This window comes from Erpetoichthys calabaricus, chromosome 5 (genome assembly GCF_900747795.2).
Source record: "Erpetoichthys calabaricus chromosome 5, fErpCal1.3, whole genome shotgun sequence".
In the NCBI taxonomy this organism is placed as follows: domain Eukaryota; kingdom Metazoa; phylum Chordata; class Cladistia; order Polypteriformes; family Polypteridae; genus Erpetoichthys; species Erpetoichthys calabaricus.
Window position 1 is genome coordinate 232987993 of NC_041398.2, and position 21157 is coordinate 233009149.

The following is a 21157-nucleotide window of genomic DNA, read 5'->3' on the forward strand; positions in this document are numbered from 1 at the left end:
GGCTCTGCTGCAAACACAACACTTTGTACCCAGGGCTATTTTTAAAAGTCAGAATTTTGGTCAAACGGACTTCTCTCGTTATTAGTGCAGCTTTCTCTTCCTTTTTGCTTTAAATATCACTGAAAGAAAAGCAGCAATAAAACAGATTTCCCCAGTATTGCTGCTTCAGGGCACCTGCTGAAAGCCATGTCAGCGAACGTGTGGCATCACCCATTTAAAATGAGTGTAAAGTGCATTAAACAAACCCATAGAAATGTTTGGCTTAGCTTAATGAAAATTCTCAGATTTAATCAGGTCAGGTCGGGCTGGAGAGCATGCACTGGTACAGCGCGTTGCTGCACCCACCACATGACAAAACAGCTCAGGATTCTGGTTGGCAAACTCCCCCAGGGCAGACACACGCTGTCCAGTCCCACCAAATGGAAATGACCATCTATCTGCCACAGCCAGGGGTTACGTAGGTACCCTATTGGCCTGGTCCTGCAACTCGGGTCCCCAACAATGAGGATCCTGCGAGCCGGATCACCCACGGATTTAATACAATTTTAAAAAGCAGCCCATACACCTGATACACTGGAAGACAAAAATAATAGCCATTACCCCATTTTCTGAACTTTATTTTAATTAAGGACCAACCTCTCCTTTTTGAATGAATCGGGTGGTTATGTGAGGATTGTTTTTGATTTATGAAATGCATTGAACCCTCTATTATTAAAAATAAACTTGAGAGAATGGTGTGGATTCCACCTTCATTCACCTCCTGGATTCATAACTACCTGACTGGACGACTGCAGTTTGTCAAACTGGGGAACTGCGTCACCAGGACAGTAGTGAGCAACGTTGGGGGCCCCACGAGGGACTGTTCTGGGCCCATTCCTGTCCACATTATACACTGCAGACTTTAAATACAAGTCAGAAGTACTCTGCAGATACAGCTATTGTGGCGTGTATTAGGAATGGGCAGGAAGGGGAATACAGGGATATGACTGGAGCGATAAGAACTGCCTGGTTCTGAAAACAATGAAAACCAATAAGATGATTTTGGATTCCTGCAGGTCTAAGCTCCCCCCTTCTGCCTGTCAACATCTGAAGGGAGGACACTGAGGTGGAGCAGACTTGTAAATATCTAGGCGTCCACCTTGATGACAGGCTGGACTGCTCTGTGAACACAGATTCCCTCTACAGAAAGGTTCAGAGCAGGCTCTTTTTCCTCAGTAGACTTGGATTATTCAGCATATGTAGTGAAATGTTGTCTTTGTTCTACCAGACAAGTGTCCTCTTTTTGCTGTTGTGTGTTGGGGAGACAGTATGGCAGATAAGAACACGAAGAGGCTGGACAAGCTTGTGAAGAAGGCCAGCTCAGTGCTGGGTAGGACTTTGGACTCAGTGGCAATGGTGGTAAAAAGGTGTATGGGGAGGAAGACACAGGTTATCCTTGACAACAGCAGTCACCCTCTCCACATTTTGGCAGGTCAGAGAAGTAAACTTGTAGACGTCTTCTCTCACTGCTCTGAAGAACAGAAGCCCCAGATCATTTGTTCCTACTGCTGTGATTATAACTCTGTTGTTGCCATAAGTGATTCATGATGTGGTCACCACTCTACCTTCTGACACTGTAGCAAATGACCATTTATGCTTTTTATGTTTTATTCTCCTTGACATTTCTAAATAATTTTTAACTGATGTGCTTGAGCTGCTGGACACCAGATTATGAATAATGCCTTATCTATTATATAATTGCCTTATCTATCTGTCTATTCATCCATCCATCCATCCAATCAATCAATTTTTAGGTTTTTTGATATAATGTGTGCCTTATCTATTATATAATTGCCTTATCTATCTGTCTATTCATCCATCCATCCATCCAATCAATCAATTTTTAGGTTTTTTGATATAATGTGTGCCTTATCTATTATATAATTGCCTTATCTGTCTATTCATCCATCCATCCAGCCATCCATCCAATCAATCAATTTTTAGGTTTTTTGATATAATGTGTGTTACATCAGAAATAAACCTTTCTAGTCTACTATAAAATGAATCCTTAGTATTAATACTATATTATACCTTAATATTTAAGCCATTTTAATAATAACAACAATAAGGTATTAATATCAGTATTATTAACAACAGTTGACTAATCTTGTAAATACAATGTGATGGATTCAGGTGGACTGGCCCTCTTCTCATTATGGATGGACAGCCAGACATGAGCGACTATTCTCTCAGTAAGCCAGGGTGGTAGTGTGCCTCTGGTATGCCTCCAGTCTGGACTCCTACAGGGCTACATGGAAACTAATTCCAGTGGGCAGCCCTGTTTGGTTGCCCCTGATGGCCTTCAGGAGGGTGCTTCCAGGAGGGGACTCCTTTGTTTTATGGCTGTTCCACCTTACCTGGAAGTGCTTCTTGGATGCAATGGTACACTCCTGAGAGCAGGACCATATTTGTATCATTCTGAGGTTTTTGAGCCCATTAGGACCGTTTCCCTACTCGGAGATGCTTGATAAGTAATGGGTAATGTTTTTCACTTTGACATTAAAGTCTTTTCCTGTTGATCAATATCAAGAAAACCAAATTAAATCCACTTAAACACTGAGAATATTCTTTGCTTCCAGAAATTTCTAGCAAAAGGCACCCAAGCTACAAGTTGAACACTGATTGGTTAATGAAACAAACCAATATTTATTTTAAATGTCATAACAAGCATTACCATACCCTCACACTTGAAACACCATAACAGCTGTACCCCAGCTACCCTGGAGCAACACTTTGCCGACCCCCTCAATCCTAGGACTTTGGAAGTGCCCCCCACCCCTCAACCTGCTGTATTTCTGGAGGCTCTGGCAATGCCTGGAGAAGCTAACGGCCAGAGCACCGAGAGAAACTGAGATAACAACAGCATTCATCCATCAAACTTCAAGTCAGGTTTTCCTGGTAGAACCCGAGGTGGATTATATGGTCAATGATTCTTTCATACAAGTTAAATATAAAATTATTTTGTGTTGTGATGGTTTCATTTTTTTATGTTATATTGTTGCTATTATGGCTTTTAATTAGTATCATAAAGGCCCATGATTATTATTTTTTTTTTTTTAAACATTTTTAGTAGAAGACTTTATTTAGGGAATCTGAGCAAGTCGGGCAGTCACAGCATTCGTGTAATTTGACGCTCTCAGAAATGCAGTCCAAACAGTCTGCAACATGCACAAATGCGGGTTCTGTGTGTGTGAGAGGGGAAAACCAGTACGCGCCCGCATGGAGGATACAATGCTGCTAACAAGGAATAAGAAACATTGGAGTTTGGGATTTTGCAAACAGAAGACGGGCTCAGTGTAATATCTTGCGTTTTATGTACTATGACAGAATGAAAAAAAAGAAAAAAGGCTAGTGGATGTAGCTGAGCTCGTGGATCTGAAAAGCATTCAACAACACTGGGTCTGTAGGTTAGCACTGCCATTGGTTGTCCCGATATTTTGGAAATGTGAAAATATGCTGGAAAATCGTCATGGAGTTGTCTAATTTCTCATTCCCTGCTATTTCCAGTTGTGTACTCTGATGTCCCCTTGGACTAGAAGTCTTAAAATGTGATGCCAGAACCACCTGTCCACAGTGAATTTTCCAACACCTAATCTGGTTGATACATGAAGCTGACACCATCCTGCTGGACACACCCCCACAAAGTTTTTATTTTTTTTTATTTTACAGTTTTCATTAACTATTAGCTACATAAGCTGTCAAATACAGCTAATAGAGTAAATTTTATAATATTTGATATCTCTTATGTTTACTTTCAGTGATTTTGTCCTACGCCTTTCTTCAATATTCTTGTGCGTCTCAGCCTGTCTTGGCTCTTGTGTTCCCATAATGCTTGCTACTCACATTCCTAACAATTTGAGGCATGTTGCTTCCCTTCCCGTCTGCTTTTTGACACCCACCAATAGTAGATGGGCCCCCATTACCAGCTGTGAAAACAACATCAGTATTCTTGTAAATACCCTCTCATGTCCGAAGGTTACTGTCTGCGATCCTGTTTTGGCCTTCCTTGCACAGCACTTCCTGACTTTGTTCATATTTGACTGAGGAACCAAAGCCAAACTGACCAATCAAACTGCTTTGAGGGACTATATCCAGTTGAGTGTTTTATTATATAGATTTAGTTTCCACAGTCACTCAACAAGATAATCCATGTGTACTAAATTAAATGGCAGTGTCAGCCTCAAGACCATCATACCACCCTGTAATATTTTAAGATTTATTACTACATCTTACATATTTTTAAATTTTGTAGACTGAATCCCCTAATAAAACAAATGTTGCCATCTGTAGTTTTTTTTTTTATAAAATTCTGCCTCATATTTTGAGCCTTTTCATAAAAGCAATTTCTGGATGAACCACGCACCGTGCGTGTTTAGAACAGGTAAGATTAAAATCTTACATTTTTATTTATAATCGCAGTTTCCTGACATTTACAGATAGAATACACTACAAGAAGTCAGTAAAACCACAAAACACGTGTGTGGGTACTTTCATGTTGAAACAATTACTGAAATAGACAGTGCTTTTTACTTAAAATACTTACTACTTCCTTAAAATTACAACAGAGAACTAGATGCATTAGTATTGTGAATTGTGAGAAGTAAACCTAGACCCTTGTCATTATGAAATACTTCAAATTACTAGCAAAACAGGTTTAAAATTATGACTCTGAACTTGAGAAGCAGAACAAACACTGAAAATTAAACTAATTAAATTATGGATTGTAAAAGACTGACACAGTTTACTCCTCCATTTTCATTATTAGTAGTTATTAAAACTCATATTAATTTGTATGGATTATAAGGCAATCTAACATTTACAAAGACATTTAACCAGTTTTGCATACAAGGTAAAGACAAACCAAATTCCAAAAGTGTTGAGATGGTGTGGAAAATGCTAAAGGGGGGGAATTTGTAAACTTGCTTTGACTGGTATTCAAACATAAAGATCATAAAGACAAGGAGTTTCATGTTTTACCTCAGCAGCAGTATTGTTCTTTGAAGATATATGTATATTATGAATCTGATGTCTGCAATATATTCCAAAAAAGCTAGGTAGTTTAGGACTAATAATGATGTGAGAAGTTCAAATAACAATGTGAAGTGAAACAGGTGAGACAAGCATGTTCTAGTAAAAAATAAGTTGCCTCCAAGAAAAGGCAGAGTCCTTCAAGGATGGGTCAAGTCTCGCTATTTACCAATACATGCAACAGCAAAAATCCAGCACATTTAGAACTATGTTTTCCTAAAGAGAAATCAGGAGGATTTTAGGCATTTCACCTTCTACAGTACACAATATTATTAAGGATTCAAGGAATTCACTTCTGAATGTGTGTGACCTCTGATCTCCCAGACGTCACTGTCTTAAAAACCCATCATGAGTCTGTAATGGATGTCATGACACAGGTTTGGGAATAATTCAGTAAATCTTTTTGTCAGCGAACGCCACCTGCCACTGCACCCACACATGAAAGTTAAGGGTTTACTATGGAAAACAGAAGCCATACGTCAACAGTGTCCAGAAGCTCTGTAGGTTTCTCGGGGCTCAGTCTCATCCAAGATGGAAGGTAGCACAGTGGGAATTGTGTTTTGTGGTTTGACCAGTCAACATTTCAAATAGTTTTTGTTCTCTGGGCAAAAAGAGGAAAAGGACCATCCAAGCTGTTATCAGTGTCAGGTCCAATCAGGTCCAAAAGCCAGCATCCACCATTGTATGAGAAAGATAGACAGATATGAAAGGCACTATATAATAGATAGATAGATAGATAGAAAGGTACTATATGAGATAGATAGATAGATAGATAGATAGATAGATAGATAGATAGATAGATAGATAGATAGATAGATAGATAGATAGATAGATAGATAGATAGATAGATAGATAGACAACAATGTAATACTAGTTCTTTAGTAAATGGGATCCTGCTTCATAAACCTGAAACTATTTGATTTTTACCACTGGGGTGTCAAACTTGATTTTGTTTAGTGACAAAAATGACACGTTACTTACGTAAAGCGGGCCTAGACATTTCAGCGTTTTTTTTTTTTTATACAACCAAGACATCTCCTCTACTTCTTGATCCATTTCTCCTTATTTATATTTGCTATTGATCAGTTTTTCTTTCAATATGTTACCAGCCAAACCCGATTTGAAGAACAAACTGCTTTAGACCAGTTTGTCCGAAGCACAATAGGATGAATTGGTTTGGCCTAGTCTAAACTAGATTTTCCTGTAATCAGTGTAGAACTCCCAGGACAGACTGATTTGTCCAAGTCTAAACTAGTTTGGCCTATTTGGGCTAGTTATGCCTCCAATTTCCAGTACATTAAGTCATTTAACCTTCTTTGTTGTAGGAGTGTTATCTTTTCTGCTTTTTCAGTCTCCTCCATCACTTGTATAAGTTCTAAATATCTGTCTTTTGTAAGCACATTAAAATGAGTCCATTTTTCAGTTTCGTTTTTTCAAAATCTCGGTCAAGAATATCTCTCTCCTCTCCCTTTGATACCTTTGTCCACTAGTCGGAGCCTCATCTATAATGATGAAAAACACAAAAAACAAAAAGAACAAACATAACAAACATGCAGGAGCAAAACGAATAAAACACGCAGCCAAACACAATAAAATTGAAATGAATAAAACGCTCGAACACTCTGCAAATTTACGGCTCATTGTGGAGTGGTGGCGGTGCACTGCGAAAGATGCAGGGATGATAGGGGCGTGGACAGGGATTCCCCAAATTTGCAGGATCAGACATATCCAATGTTAAAAATCACACAAATCACTTCTGACTTGGCCAAACTGGTTTACTCTAGTACGACTGCAGGCCAGACTAGTTTAGACTAGGCCAAATCAGTGTGTCGTGGGAGCTCTACATTGATTTCAGGATAATCTAGTTCAGACTAGGCCAGACCGATTCATCCTATCGCACTTCGAACAAACTGGCTTGGCCTAGCCTAAACTAATTCGTTCTAAACTCTGGTTTGGGTGGTAACAAATATATGCTTTTGGTTAGAACACAAACCTAATGTAGTGCTCTGGGAGTGACGCTCATCCTCCGGAGAAGCAAAATTTGGTAGACACCAAAACTCAGTTTTTCCCAGATGTCTGTCTGCTAGCAGACCCAGAACCAAAATCTTCACCGAGTACAAAAGTTACAGTCAAGGGAGTGTCGCAGTTGGATAGCCCAGTTGGATCATACAAACCGAATTCGAAGATAGTGAACACATTTAACAAAAGTAGAAAAGCAAATGCATTTTCTATCCATGACGAACAATCAAGTTTGTGGAAAAGAAAAGAATTACGTTAAATGGCCCCAAGTCCCACTTCTCCCTATCTAAATCACAAGAACAAAGAAATGTTCAACATGAGAAAATAAATAAGCAAGACACCAAATATATGCTATGGGTTAGACTACAAACCTAATATGGTACTCCCAGAGTGTTGCGTATCCTCTGAATAAGCAATATTAGGTAGAAACCATAACTTAATTTTTTGTTACCTGGGAAGAGGCAGTTCAAACTCCTCATGGTTCTCTTTCCACTTTTTGCCAAGTTTTTGCTTCGATGAGCAATTTTGGGGTTCTTCTTCATCACTGCTCTCTCCCAGGGCACTGTCTGAACTCTCGTTCCTGAGTAAGTCTCTTTCAGTTTTAAAAGCGATTTCTCCATCATTGTCATTCAAGTCCCCACAGGGGACATTAGTTGACTGCTGCCCCAAAGTAGAAACTGGATGGTGACCCCCTTCATCAGTTTTGATATTTTTACGGTTATCTTTGTAGTGTTTCTCCTTAAATTCATGGTAGCGTATATCCATTTCCTTCTTTCTGCTCTCGACATCAGAGTCAGGAGACAGAGAGCTTCCAATTTTAAATGTCACTTTCTGGAAATGGGGGTTCTGACGAACAGACGCTCCTGGACAAGGCAGAGCTTGTGAGAGGGTTCTACAGGTTTTAGGACTACCCATGGTTTGAGTGTTCAAGCAATCCAAATGTTTGAATGCATGAAACCCCGCCATTGCTGCTCCAGTTACATTGATTACAGTTTCCCTTTTCACCTCTTGTGGGATACCTGTGACCTGTCGGCAGACTTGTAAGCTGTCATCCCTGATAAGAACAGGATGCTCTTCCTGAGGGTCCAAAAGATCGGAGTTGTCTGTGTCACAGTCAACAGGTAGCTCTTTTTTTCGGGGTTTGTTAAAATATGTGGAATTTTCAACACACTGCACATCAGAGTTACCAGACAGCTTTCTGGAGTTTTCTCTCAGTTTGTCAGAGGTTTCTTGGAGAGACTCATTCTGGACAGTGACTACGACATACTCTGATTCTTCTACCTCACCCTTCTCCAATGTGGTAAAAAAATTAGTGCCAGGGGAAACATGTTCATCCTGCTCTGCTTTCCCAGATGTGTTCAGATGGACTTCTTGCAGTTCAGAGCAGCGGATGAAGTAAGTAAGGATGTACAAGACTCTCTGGACCAGCTCTCGACGCTTTCCTAAAACCACTGTCCGTGTTAGACGCACAGGAGAGCCAATAGCTCCATAAAGGTCGCCTAAAGGGAAGAGGAAGGGTGGAGATTAGATCGACAGATAATATGATAATACTTTGTTTGCCATCAAGGGGGAATTAAGCCTTTACAGAAGCTCAAGAGAAATAGAAATACAGTAAGAAACAGCAACCACCTAAATACACACAAGAACTTCTGGCTTGGAGAATGATAAGAGAGCTGTTCTCATCTAATAACAGGTTTGTAGGTGCGAGTAAGATGGATCAGATTGTGTTCAGATCTGTCCAGTTGTGCCACAGGTTTACATCTAAACACATCATTTGAATAAAGTAGGTCCAGCTTATTGAGTCCATGTATGGAACATGACACATATTGATGGAAGTTTGTCATTGTTCCTTTCGAAGTTCTCCTTAGTTGAAGTCACCACACGCTAGAACTGCAGAGTAAGGGTGGCATTTAATCAATGAGTTTTAACAGACCCATCTAAGGAGAAGCATAACTAAAGCGTTTATGAAAATCTCTGCATTTTGGCTTTCATTATACAGTAGTTTTAGAACACCTCAGTTCTTCCAGTTTTTCTTCAAATATAATCAGTTGATATGCAATGAATGACCTAGAATGGTGAAAAGGTAAGCAGTAAACTGCCAGAGGTTTAAATTTAAAGTTTAGGTTAGCAAAAACTGAAAAGAGAAAATTTCAGAAATTTACTAACAGGCCTTCTTCAGGGAACATCTAATAAATTACAAATTACAGATGTTCTGCAGCAATTAAAATAAATGAAGCCTTGCAAGTTGGAGCAAACAATTTGCACAAGTGTCCCAACTTCTATTGATTACTTAAAAACACCTGTCTGTCTTAAAGCAGAGTTGGAACAGACTGAGAAGTACAACTTGGGCAATATTCCAGTGATAACACCAAGAAAAATGGCGATTAACAAATGAAATGAGACAGAGCATTATTACCCTTAGAAGTATAGGTCTTTCATTTAAGTTGTCAGTGAGTACAGTGGTGCCATACGAAATCCAAAGGCAATTGGAAACTGGAAGAAACTCTGATAGCAAGAGAGCTGGCAGTATTCTTTGGACAAGTGAAACTAACATCAATATGTATGAGATTGCTGGATAAAGAAGAGTATGGAGAAGAGAAGGAATGGCTCATGATTTGTAGCATACCACAACATCTTTGAAACATAGTGGAGGTATGGTTATGGTATAGACAAGTCAGACTGTAAATGGAAGTCAGTCAGTGGTGTTTATTGATGATATGACTGCTGGCAGGAGTAGCAGGATGAATTCTGAAGTGTACAGAGCTATACCGTTTGCTCAGATTCAGCCAAATCCCACAAAACTGATAACTGATGTTTCATGGTATAGATGGACAATGAGCCAAAACATATTGTGACAGTAAGCCAAGTGGTTCTGAAGTGGAATAAGCAATGAAGTGGAAGGCAAACAAGTGGAATATTCTTCAATGGCCAAGTCAGTCAAGTACCCTCAACCCAACTGGACATGAATTTCACTTGCTGAAGACAAAACTGATGGCAGAAAGTCCAACAAACAAATAGCACCTGAAGACAGCTGCAGTAAAGGCCTGGCAAACCATCACTAGGGTGTTAACTCAGTACATGGAGAAGGCTAAGGGTTCAGATTTCAGGCAGCCATTGACTGCAAAGGTTTTTCAACCAAATTTTGAAAATGACCCTTATATTTATGATTATGTTAATTTGTCCAAATACTTTTGAGCCCCCGAAAAAGAGGGGGGACCACATATAAAAATGGCTGTTTTTTTCTGAACGGCTCATACAATGGTTTTGTTAAACCCCTTGAATTACAACTGCAAGTCTACACTTCAATCACATCTTGGTTGCTTCATTTCAAATCTATTGTGGAGACGCACAGACACAAAATGATGAAAATTACATCACTGTCCAAATACTTATGGACCTAACTGTACCTACCGTGTTAATGTACTCAGTGTGATTTCTCAAGAAAGTTATTAAAACAAAGAGGGTGAATACTTATCGATAAAAGGACAATTTTGGTATTTTTCAAGTGGAGTTATTTTTTCAAATCATGGCATACATTAATTTGCCACAGTCAACTATGTTCTTAAGTGAAGCATTTTTTATATACATTTTAAAAAACACAATGGTTTCAAATAACATCTACAAAAAGTCCTAATCGTAACAGTTCCCAGCTTCTATGCAGGCTACCTACACCCTTACAGTAAGCGATCTTGCAACTGCACACATTGACATGGGTACGAGCTTTGAAATCACACAATTCGATTGGTCAGGTATGGTGTGTATTTTTGGTGATAAAATGCTGGGCAACGCTAAATATTTATGAAGGTCCTGCCTGCAAGAATATGTAGAATGTAATTCAGTAAGAACTTAGTGACGTGTAAAATATGGAGCAAATGAGGACTTTTAGGAATAAGTCAGGTCACCTATACTAGGGCTAATTTGTGCGATTGTCCTGGGATATCTGTTTACCCTACTCTTAAACACAAGATACATTTGTGCACATCATTTATAATTTCAGCAATGACTACAACCATCACAAGAGGGCAGCATTGTTCTATAGTAACATGCAAAGTAAAGATTATGTAACAGAGAGAGGGAGAGAGAAAAACTCACATCAGTGCTGCTGACTTCCAGTGGTTAGAGTAGTTAGGCAATACAAACAGAGTAGCTACACAAAGGTCTGTCATTGGACTTACCGAGCTGTGCCCAGAGTGGGTTATAAGGGTGAGATTTGGACAGCATATCCACAGAGAGTGAGGTGTGCTTTTCGGAGAATGCCTTAATGGGAGGATGATCATTTGGCATTACAGTTGGAACCCAGGCCAGATGGTTGGTTAGAACTGCTGTTAGTAAAGCTGACAGAAACCTTTTTGAGGGCAAACAGGAACAAAGACAACTAATTATTAATAAACTAGTAACAAGCCAAAATGAGAATTTCATGTACCTGTATTCTTCTGAATTTACAGTCAAATATTATTATTATTTTGGTGGTGGCCCTGTTCTAGAAAGGTGCAATTAAACAATTTGAACAAATTAACTAATAGATAATTCAAATAGAAAGAATTGAGATTCGAACATCACTAATGTCTAAAATAAAATAGTTAATTCTGCCTATCATTAAAAGGGTTGGTAATATTACTTAACACATGGTGGAACAGCTCCAGAGTCCTGGGTTCAAACTACTGCTCAGACGCAACATGTGTGGAGTTTGCATGTTTCTCCGCTATCTGTGTGGGCTTTTCTCTGTGGCCCAACTCTGACTTCACTGATCTTCTTTAAAACCTGATGAAGGGTCTACTGGCCTTCAGTGTTTAGGCTTTACAAAAGGGTAATGAGACGTAATAGTATGCCCACAGCGAAGGAGTAAAGGGTGTTGTTCTGAGTACGCTGTAGGGACCCCATGTGTTAGTTAGGCCCACTAATCAGTCCACAAAGTCATAAAACCGGTTACCTTTATGTTATATTGGATTGTACTGGCACCAGAAGTGTCAATAAGTCATATGTTGGTGGAATACACAAGCAAGAATTTCAGTGTGCTACAGTGGTGTGAAAAACTATTTGCCCCCTTCCTGATTTCTTATTCTTTTGCATGTTTGTCACACAAAATGTTTCTGATCATCAAACACATTTAACCATTAGTCAAATATAACGCAAGTAAACACAAAATGCAGTTTTTAAATGATGGTTTTTATTATTTAGGGAGAAAAAAAAATCCAAACCTACATGGCCCTGTGTGAAAAAGTAATTGCCCCCTTGTTAAAAAATAACCTAACTGTGGTGTATCACACCTGAGTTCAATTTCCGTAGCCACCCCCAGGCCTGATTACTGCCACACCTGTTTCAATCAAGAAATCACTTAAATAGGAGCTGCCTGACACAGAGAAGTAGACCAAAAGCACCTCAAAAGATAGACATCATGCCAAGATCCAAAGAAATTCAGGAACAAATGAGAACAGAAGTAATTGAGATCTATCAGTCTGGTAAAGGTTATAAAGCCATTTCTAAAGCTTTGGGACTCCAGCGAACCACAGTGAGAGCCATTATCCACAAATGGCAAAAACATGGAACAGTGGTGAACCTTCTCAGGAGTGGCCGGCCGACCAAAATTACCCCAAGAGCGCAGAGACGACTCATCCGAGAGGTCACAAAAGACCCCAGGACAACGTCTAAAGAACTGCAGGCCTCACTTGCCTCAATTAAGGTCAGTGTTCACGACTCCACCATAAGAAAGAGACTGGGCAAAAACGGCCTGAATGGCAGATTTCCAAGACGCAAACCACTGTTAAGCAAAAAGAACATTAGGGCTCGTCTCAATTTTGCTAAGAAACATCTCAATGATTGCCAAGACTTTTGGGAAAATACCTTGTGGACTGATGAGTCAAAAGTTGAACTTTTTGGAAGGCAAATGTCCCGTTACATCTGGCGTAAAAGGAACACAGCATTTCAGAAAAAGAACATCATACCAACAGTAAAATATGGTGGTGGTAGTGTGATGGTCTGGGGTTGTTTTGCTGCTTCAGGACCTGGAAGGCTTGCTGTGATAGATGGAACCATGAATTCTACTGTCTACCAAAAAATCCTGAAGGAGAATGTCCGGCCATCTGTTCGTCAACTCAAGCTGAAGCGATCTTGGGTGCTGCAACAGGACAATGACCCAAAACACACCAGCAAATCCACCTCTGAATGGCTGAAGAAAAACAAAATGAAGACTATGGAGTGGCCTAGTCAAAGTCCTGACCTGAATCCAATTGAGATGCTATGGCATGACCTTAAAAGGCGGTTCATGCTAGAAAACCCTCAAATAAAGCTGAATTACAACAATTTTGCAAAGATGAGTGGGCCAAAATTCCTCCAGAGCGCTGTAAAAGACTCATTGCAAGTTATCGCAAACGCTTGATTGCAGTTATTGCTGCTAAGGGTGGCCCAACCAGTTATTAGGTTCAGGGGGCAATTACTTTTTCACACAGGGCCATGTAGGTTTGGATTTTTTTTTCTCCCTAAATAATAAAAACCACCATTTACAAACTGCATTTTGTGTTTACTTGTGTTATATTTGACTAATGGTTAAATGTGTTTGATGATCAGAAACATTTTGTGTGACAAACATGCAAAAGAATAAGAAATCAGGAAGGGGGCAAATAGTTTTTCACACCACTGTATTTATAAGTGACAAAAATGCAACTACTTTAGTTTTCCTCCCATATCAGGAAAGCCTTCCCCATACAGAATGAACCCTGGACACACTGGAAGCTGTTGAGGAAAAAAGAGGATGGTGGCAAAAATTGGACGCCATTATGAAAGATGCCCTCCATCCCCTCCAAAAGGCGCTCTCTTGTGCTAAGAAGCACCTCTGGGGGTCTTTTCTGTCCGCCGCTATCAGGAAATTCAATGCTCCCTCCCGATGTACTCTTCAAGTTAATTTTGAAATTTATGCACAATATACACATTTATTTACTAGCCTTATTTACTTCTCCCGTGTAGTAGTGAAATGGGACAGTGAGGAGAGCCCTGCCCGGCTCCCCACTCCTGATGTCACGCTTCTCACTCCCCTCAGCCCGCAGCCTCTGTCTCGGATTAGCACGAATATATCACTAGTGCAAGCGAACTATGATTCTTAGCGCGATGACAGAAATCGCAAAATCAACCAGAATGTTCAAGCAAATTCTAGAAAAAAATCAGATTTAAATCTGTTAAATAGTTCCCTCGTTCGTTGTCTTAGCGGAGGCAAGAAATTTTATGTAATCTAATCTAATACTCAGGCCTATGTGCACACTATTATGTTTTCACTTAAAGAAAAAAAATCTTTGTCCACACTAACGTTTTCAAATCATTCATGAAAAGTATCTCCATTCACACTAAAATGACCGAAAACGCACATGATGTGGCCGTTCACCTACAATGAGCATGGACAGGCAGAAACAGGAAGAGACAAGTCTCCTCCTTGAAAGGATGGTAATGCCGCCAACTATGAGATTTACCTCAAAACTGTAGTGACCTGCAAATGATTTATCTTTTGGACATGTATGCAGCATTCAAACTGTACAAAACGCAATTTAGATGCACAGAGGTACGCAACACAACGAGCACCATGTAAAGCAACAGTTTAGTGTCTGCTATGTTTAAATATGTCTTCTGGGAAGAGGGACCAGTCAGGGAATGAGATGCTGTTTTTGGAAGGATTCAATCAGAGAACGGCTACACTATAAGCAGGAACAAATCTGAAGAGTCAATATTTTCACCCATCCACACTGCAACGCTGAGCTGACATTTTCAAAAGTATACGACCATAAAGAGCTTTTTCTGAAGTTTACTTTTTCAAGGGTTAAAAATTCCAGGGTGCTACTGGCACGTAGGCTTATTTTGCTGAACTATCCAACTGTGAAACTGATGTTATACATTATCTAAAATTGGAAAAAATCAAATTCTCACTTAGAGGATCTGTACAAAACTTTTTAAAACCTGGCTGATCAATAAAATTTTAGAATAGGCATTTAAAGCACAGAGGAAGTGGATTCTCTCAACTCTTTTTTTATTCTATTTACAGTGGAACCTCGGTTTGTGAGTAACTTGGTTTACGAGTGTTTTGCAAGACGAGCTAAAATTTTTAATAAATTTTGACTTGATAAACGAGCGAGGTCTTGCAATACGAGTAGTATGTATATGCTTTGTCTGCTGAGCGTCATGTGATCACAACTGAGCTGATGGTTCTTCTCTCTCTCTCTCTAGCTGCAGGATTGTGGGCAATCGTCTCCTATTCTCCATCTGAGTCGGCGTGCTTCACTCATATAGTCAACATCCGTACGAGCGTATACTGTTTACTACAGCATTGTGACTGTGTGCGTGTGCTGTGACGTGCGAGTCCCCGTCTTGCACCCCAAAACATGAAGCCGAGTCTCAGTACTTTAGCAACACCAGCTTTATAAAGCTTGAAACAGCAACAGCGTGGTTATTTATTGTAGCGGGATCTGCCACTCTCCTGTACACAGACACAGCAGTCAGGTAGGGTCGTGGCCAAGTAGTACTGTGCCCTGCGCATTTACAATGTTCCTTGTATCACCCATCAACGGCAGGCGCTTATAGCATGTACGCGATCTTTTCTGATTCGCTTTTATGGTGAACTGCTACAGCGCTGGGAGACTGCATGTCATCCCGTTGGGTGGAATCCCATAAGAGTGTAGAAACTCACTCACACCAGCCATGATTCTTTTCAAAGGTAAAGTGCAGGTTAATTTGTTTTATGTATTTTTACTTTATATTTTGTACTAATCATTTTTGTATGAATAGTTTTGGGTTGTGGAACAAATCATCTGAGTTTCCATTATTTCTTATGGGGAAATTCACTTTGATATACAACTGCTTTGGACTACGAGCACGTTTCCAGAACGAATTATGCTCGCAAACTGAGGTTCCACTGTATTTGTATTCATTTACTTATCTACATATTTTTACTATTATTAAAGTTTTATTTTATTGGCCTAGCTCTCTTTCTCATGGGTGGGGGTTGATTTGTTTCAAACCTAGTTTTGTTAAACTTGACTTGCTTGTATGGAATATTATCTGATTTTAATAAAATTAATAAAATGTTCAAAAAAAATGCCAGGGAGCTGGGGATGAAAAGTGAAAACTAATGTCTGCTTTTTTTACTGCAAGATGTACAGTTCTATAAAAAGTTTTGTCAAAAAAGCGAAATTACGTCCACTGTGATTCAATGTTGTCTAACAATAAAATGTGTAATCTTCCAATGGGGTCGAATATGTCATAGGCAGTGTAATTGGCGATTGTAAATTGCAGAAAACATTTCGGCAGGTGGAAACATAAACAGCACTATCCGAAAAACGTAAAGCTTTAGGGCAGAGGATCCCAAGCTATTTTGGTATGTGACCCCAGCTAAAATATTGACATTCAGTTCCAATTCAATACATTAATGTTTAATTTTTTTTTTTTTTCTTTCTATTTTTAAATGATTCCTTGCGACCCCATTAGCATATCAGGTGACCCCCCCCCCCCCCCCCCAACTTGGGGTGTCGACCCCAAGGTTAGGAAACGCTGCTTGAGGCAATGGAGACCCGTAACTCCATGCAGACGTTTGGAAATCAGCACGTGTGACCTTGGCTATACGACATTAGCAAAGAAACATTAACTAATTAGGATTGGTAAGCAGAAGGTGTTTGAGGACAACTCCAAATTGACCCATATGTGCACATGTGCATGACTGGTGCCTGGTCCGTGGTTTGTTCCTGCTTTACCCAAATGCTACTGGGTTAGGCTCCCAGCTCAATAAGCATTATGACCAAGGTTTCATATTCTAGAAACCAAATATCCAGCAGCTTTAGACACATAAGTGACAGATCCATCATGACTTGGATGGCTGAAAACTTTCACAGATAAATTACATTTCTTTTCCTTCTTTGAGCAACATTTTCAAATACAAAGCTGAAGAAGCAGATATTAGGCAGCAGTCCGGATGGTTTTATTTCAAAGTATGCAGAGTGCTATTTTACAATATATGAGAAAACTAAAACAGGGTAAAATAAAGATAGCACAGTAGTGCATTGGTTAGCACTGCTGCCTCATCTCTCCAGAGACCTGGATTCAGTTCTAGGCTGGGCATTTTCTGGGTGCTTTAATAAACATTTGGGATATGGGAGGAAGTGGCATCAATATGGGCAAGCTACAGAAACACTGGGAGGAAAGACAAATTCTGTACAGTTCGTGTCTGGGCCAGGAATTAAGCAGACTATGACTAGGTATGTCATTTTATGTTTACTGCCATTTTTTCAAGCAATTCCAAAATCACAAAAAAACGTATTTGGTGACTAGAGGACCTAGCAAATCTCGTAAAGCTTAATGGTTATTTACATATTTTACACACTTGTTGACTATATTTGTATTTAGAATATGTTTTTTTTCTGTTTTGATTTTTATAAACACAAAGAGTTTGCGTTTGCTGCCTGTACAGAACTCCTTAACAATGCAACTTTATTTTCCTTTTTTGATTTGTCTTTTAACATAAAATTTTAAACTAATATAACTGTAAGCTTTCCCAATAACCGCCTAAATTACAGGAGACACTCTGAAATCACTGAAAATGTGTGACACATTTGTAGGTTAGTAGGCTTGAGATCACTTACTGATTTTTGGAGCTCTGTTCTATCAACAAAGTAAGCTCTTTCATAAAACACTGGCAGAGTGGTTTCTTTTCTGAGGTATGAGACATCATGGTTAGCCACACTGGCTCAGAGATCCTGGGTGCCATATACAGATTCCAAACAGTTGTCCTATTTCAATGCATAAAGAGAAAAGAAATAAGAAATGAGGCAAAATGGTAGATACAGGGACTGTAGATATGATGTTATGACATGGACAAGCAGACAGAGACAGATGGATGGACAGATAATTAGGTGTATATTTGTGCGTGTTTGTATTTATATATAAATATTCTAGGGGGCTTTGCCCCCTGCTCGCTTTGCTCATCTCTGCTGCTTACATATGTGGATTTCACTTTCACCAAACAACAAATCTTTTAATTCTCATGGATACGCCTCTTCTTTGGGAAGAAACACTACTTTTCCCTGATGGCAACATAAATTAGACAATCTACAAGTCTCCAACTTAAAGTTTAAATCCGAACAATATATTCGATCTCTTTTCGCCGTTCCGTTATTTCACTAAGTAATAACTTCCGGTTGTTTGTGCTAATGCGATCTTTACTATCATTTTTTTTTGAGACTTTCGAATTTTAGTACTTTTATTATCTCTAACCTGCTCTGCATGTGTATCGCACCAATGTTTTTGAATTCTTTAAGACATTCTACTTTGTCATCTACTCTTTGTCTTTTATTTCCGGCCCCGGGTGTGGATAAATCTCTTGGCACAAAGTCTCATCTCACGGGGGATGAAAGTATCTCTCTGAAAAAGTCAAGTCACATCCCAGGATTTTTTTTTTTATTATAATAGAGATAAATACAAACACATACTGCAATTAACATCCATTATGACAGATTTGAAAAGCTCTGTAAGATAATAGCGACATCATATACTACATAAATACTTTAAGACAGATAAAGACACTACGTAATAAGGTACTGAAATTAAAGGTACAATATAAAATGTGACAAGATGTTAAAAAGCACTACGATAGATAGATGTGAAGGCAATATATGATTAAAAGATGTGAAAGACAATGCAAGCAAGACAGAGGTACGAAAACCCCTGCATAATCTATAGAGAGATATTAATGGTAGCTTATAAAATAATGAGATAAATGTTAAAAGTAATATTATGATTGATAACTGTGGATGTGAATCAATGTGAAGGAGACTAAGAGGAGATATGACTGAAGTGTTTAAAGTTATGAACGAAATTAGACCAGTGGATCGAGACCGTGAGTGTAAAATGAGTTCATCAGGAACACGGGGACACAGTTGGAAACTGTTAAGGGTAAATTTCGCACACGCATTAGGACGTTTTTTGTTACACAGAGAATCACAGACATGTGGAATAGGCTGGCACTTTCAAAACTTGACTTGATGCTATTTTAGAAGAATGAAGTGGATAGGACTGGCGAGCTTTGTTAGGCTAAATTGCCTATTCACATCTACATTGTTCTATTGGCTAATGATAGATAGATAGATAGATAGATAGATAGATAGATAGATAGATAGATAGATAGATAGATAGATAGATAGATAGATAGATAGATAGATAGATAGATAGATAGATAGATAGATAGATAGATAGATATGAAAGGTACTATATAATAGATAGATAGATAGATAGATAGATAGATATGAAAGGTACTATATAATAGATAGATAGATAGATAGATGTGAAAGGTACTATATAATAGATAGATAGATAGATAGACAGACAGACAGACAGACAGATATGAAAGGTACTATATAATAGATAGATAGATAGATAGATAGATAGATAGATAGATAGATGTGAAAGGTACTATATAATAGATAGATAGATAGATAGATAGATAGATAGATAGATAGATAGATAGATAGATAGATAGATAGATAGATAGATAGATAGATAGATAGATAGATAGATAGATAGATATGAAAGGTACTATATAATAGATAGATAGATAGATAGATAGATAGATAGATAGATAGATAGATAGATAGATAGATAGATAGATGTGAAAGGTACTATATAATAGATAGATAGATAGATAGATAGATAGATAGATAGATAGATAGATAGATAGATAGATTATTAATGATGATTTTTTTTTTAAAAGATTGGTAGTTTTAATGAAAGTCCAACATATTTGCTTACTTACTGGATAATAGTCCTCTAACACTTTGAATAGGGTTGTCAAAAATGATCAGGTAAATTGCCATAGATAGACAAAGATAGATAGACAGACAGACAATGAAATGTATGCTAGACAGATTATATGAAAGTCACCATATAGTCAACAAGTAGATGTTAATGTTACTATATGATTGACAGACAGGTGTGAAAGGAATAATAACAGATGACACAATCCAACAGATAAGCACTTTAAAGCCAATGAAGACACCATATAATACACAGATATGAAATATACCATATAAAATAATTTGATAGATGTTCAAGGCACTGTGACTGAGAGCTGTGAATGCAATATATGAATGTTCAGTGTGAAAATGAAAGAAGCTAGCAGGCAGATACTGCATAATCTATACAGATATTAAAGGTACCGTATAAGATTATTGTTAAAGTCAATATATGATAGGTGTATGATGAGAAAGGCATTATTGTTAGATGCAATGAGGACAATATGATTGATAGATACAGTGGATGTGAAAAGCACTATACAGTATGAATGAAAGACAGAGCCAATATAATTAAACTAAAAAAATCAAGATAATACACTTTTGAGTATTCCAATAGTGTATGTGCTAAAGCAATCCAAGTAGCTTATTCCATATGGAGACCAATCACCTGAATTCACCAAGAGCATCCATAACCCGACATAAGTAAACTTGAACTCTCTGACTGGATTCAGCTATCTTCCTGCACAGAATCATAGCCTGCAATGAGGTAAGAAGACAGTTAAGACAAGTCAGTACTCCTATGAAACTAATTCTTTGAATACTATGGTAAATGTAAAAAAATACAGCATGTATTATATTCAATAATTACATTAAATTAGGGGACAATATAACAACTGTTGCTTTCAAGAAGTTGAAGAACTGTTTGAGTTATATAAATGCTACTTCTCTGGATATGATCTTTATTTTACAAATTATTTAATTTATCTTAAATAATGCTTTAATTTTACTAATTTAATATTTTAAGGACTACAATGTGTGTACCTATTCACTTTAAAACAGTGCTGCATATCAATTACTATGCATCGCTTGCTAAGAGACCCTTTCCCATTATCAAGATTAGTTCATGTGCCCCCTCGTCAAGTTTAACCCAACTTGATTAAGTCAGAAAGGCTCAAATGCAACTTGTTTTTTTTTTCCTTTTCAAAAAGTAAAATTTAAAACATGAAGCAACACTGAGATCAAACAATAGAATATACTTTAAAATTTATATAGCTCTTCCCACTTTCTACTCAGTAGTAACCCCCCCACCACTGTGC

The 21157-nt window shown here is 38.3% G+C and overlaps 1 protein-coding gene across 4 annotated transcripts in view; it reads right to left on the reverse strand.

The window, feature by feature from the left end:
* LOC114652314 (folliculin-interacting protein 2-like) overlaps positions 1 to 21157 on the reverse strand; it is a 129988-nt gene that overhangs the window by 20000 nt on the left and 88831 nt on the right. For 3 of the 4 annotated variants that reach the window (XM_028802651.2, XM_028802653.2, XM_028802652.2), the window contains 4 exons: positions 20509 to 20597; positions 17697 to 17843; positions 11262 to 11431; positions 7538 to 8585 (listed from right to left, as the gene is read on the reverse strand). In XM_028802651.2, the coding sequence (XP_028658484.2) occupies positions 7538 to 8585; positions 11262 to 11431; positions 17697 to 17843; positions 20509 to 20597 (1454 nt within the window). Of the gene's footprint in view, positions 1 to 1757; positions 6570 to 7537; positions 8586 to 11261; positions 11432 to 17696; positions 17844 to 20508; positions 20598 to 21157 lie in introns of those variants that run through there. The other variant, XM_028802654.2, reaches the window with a different exon arrangement.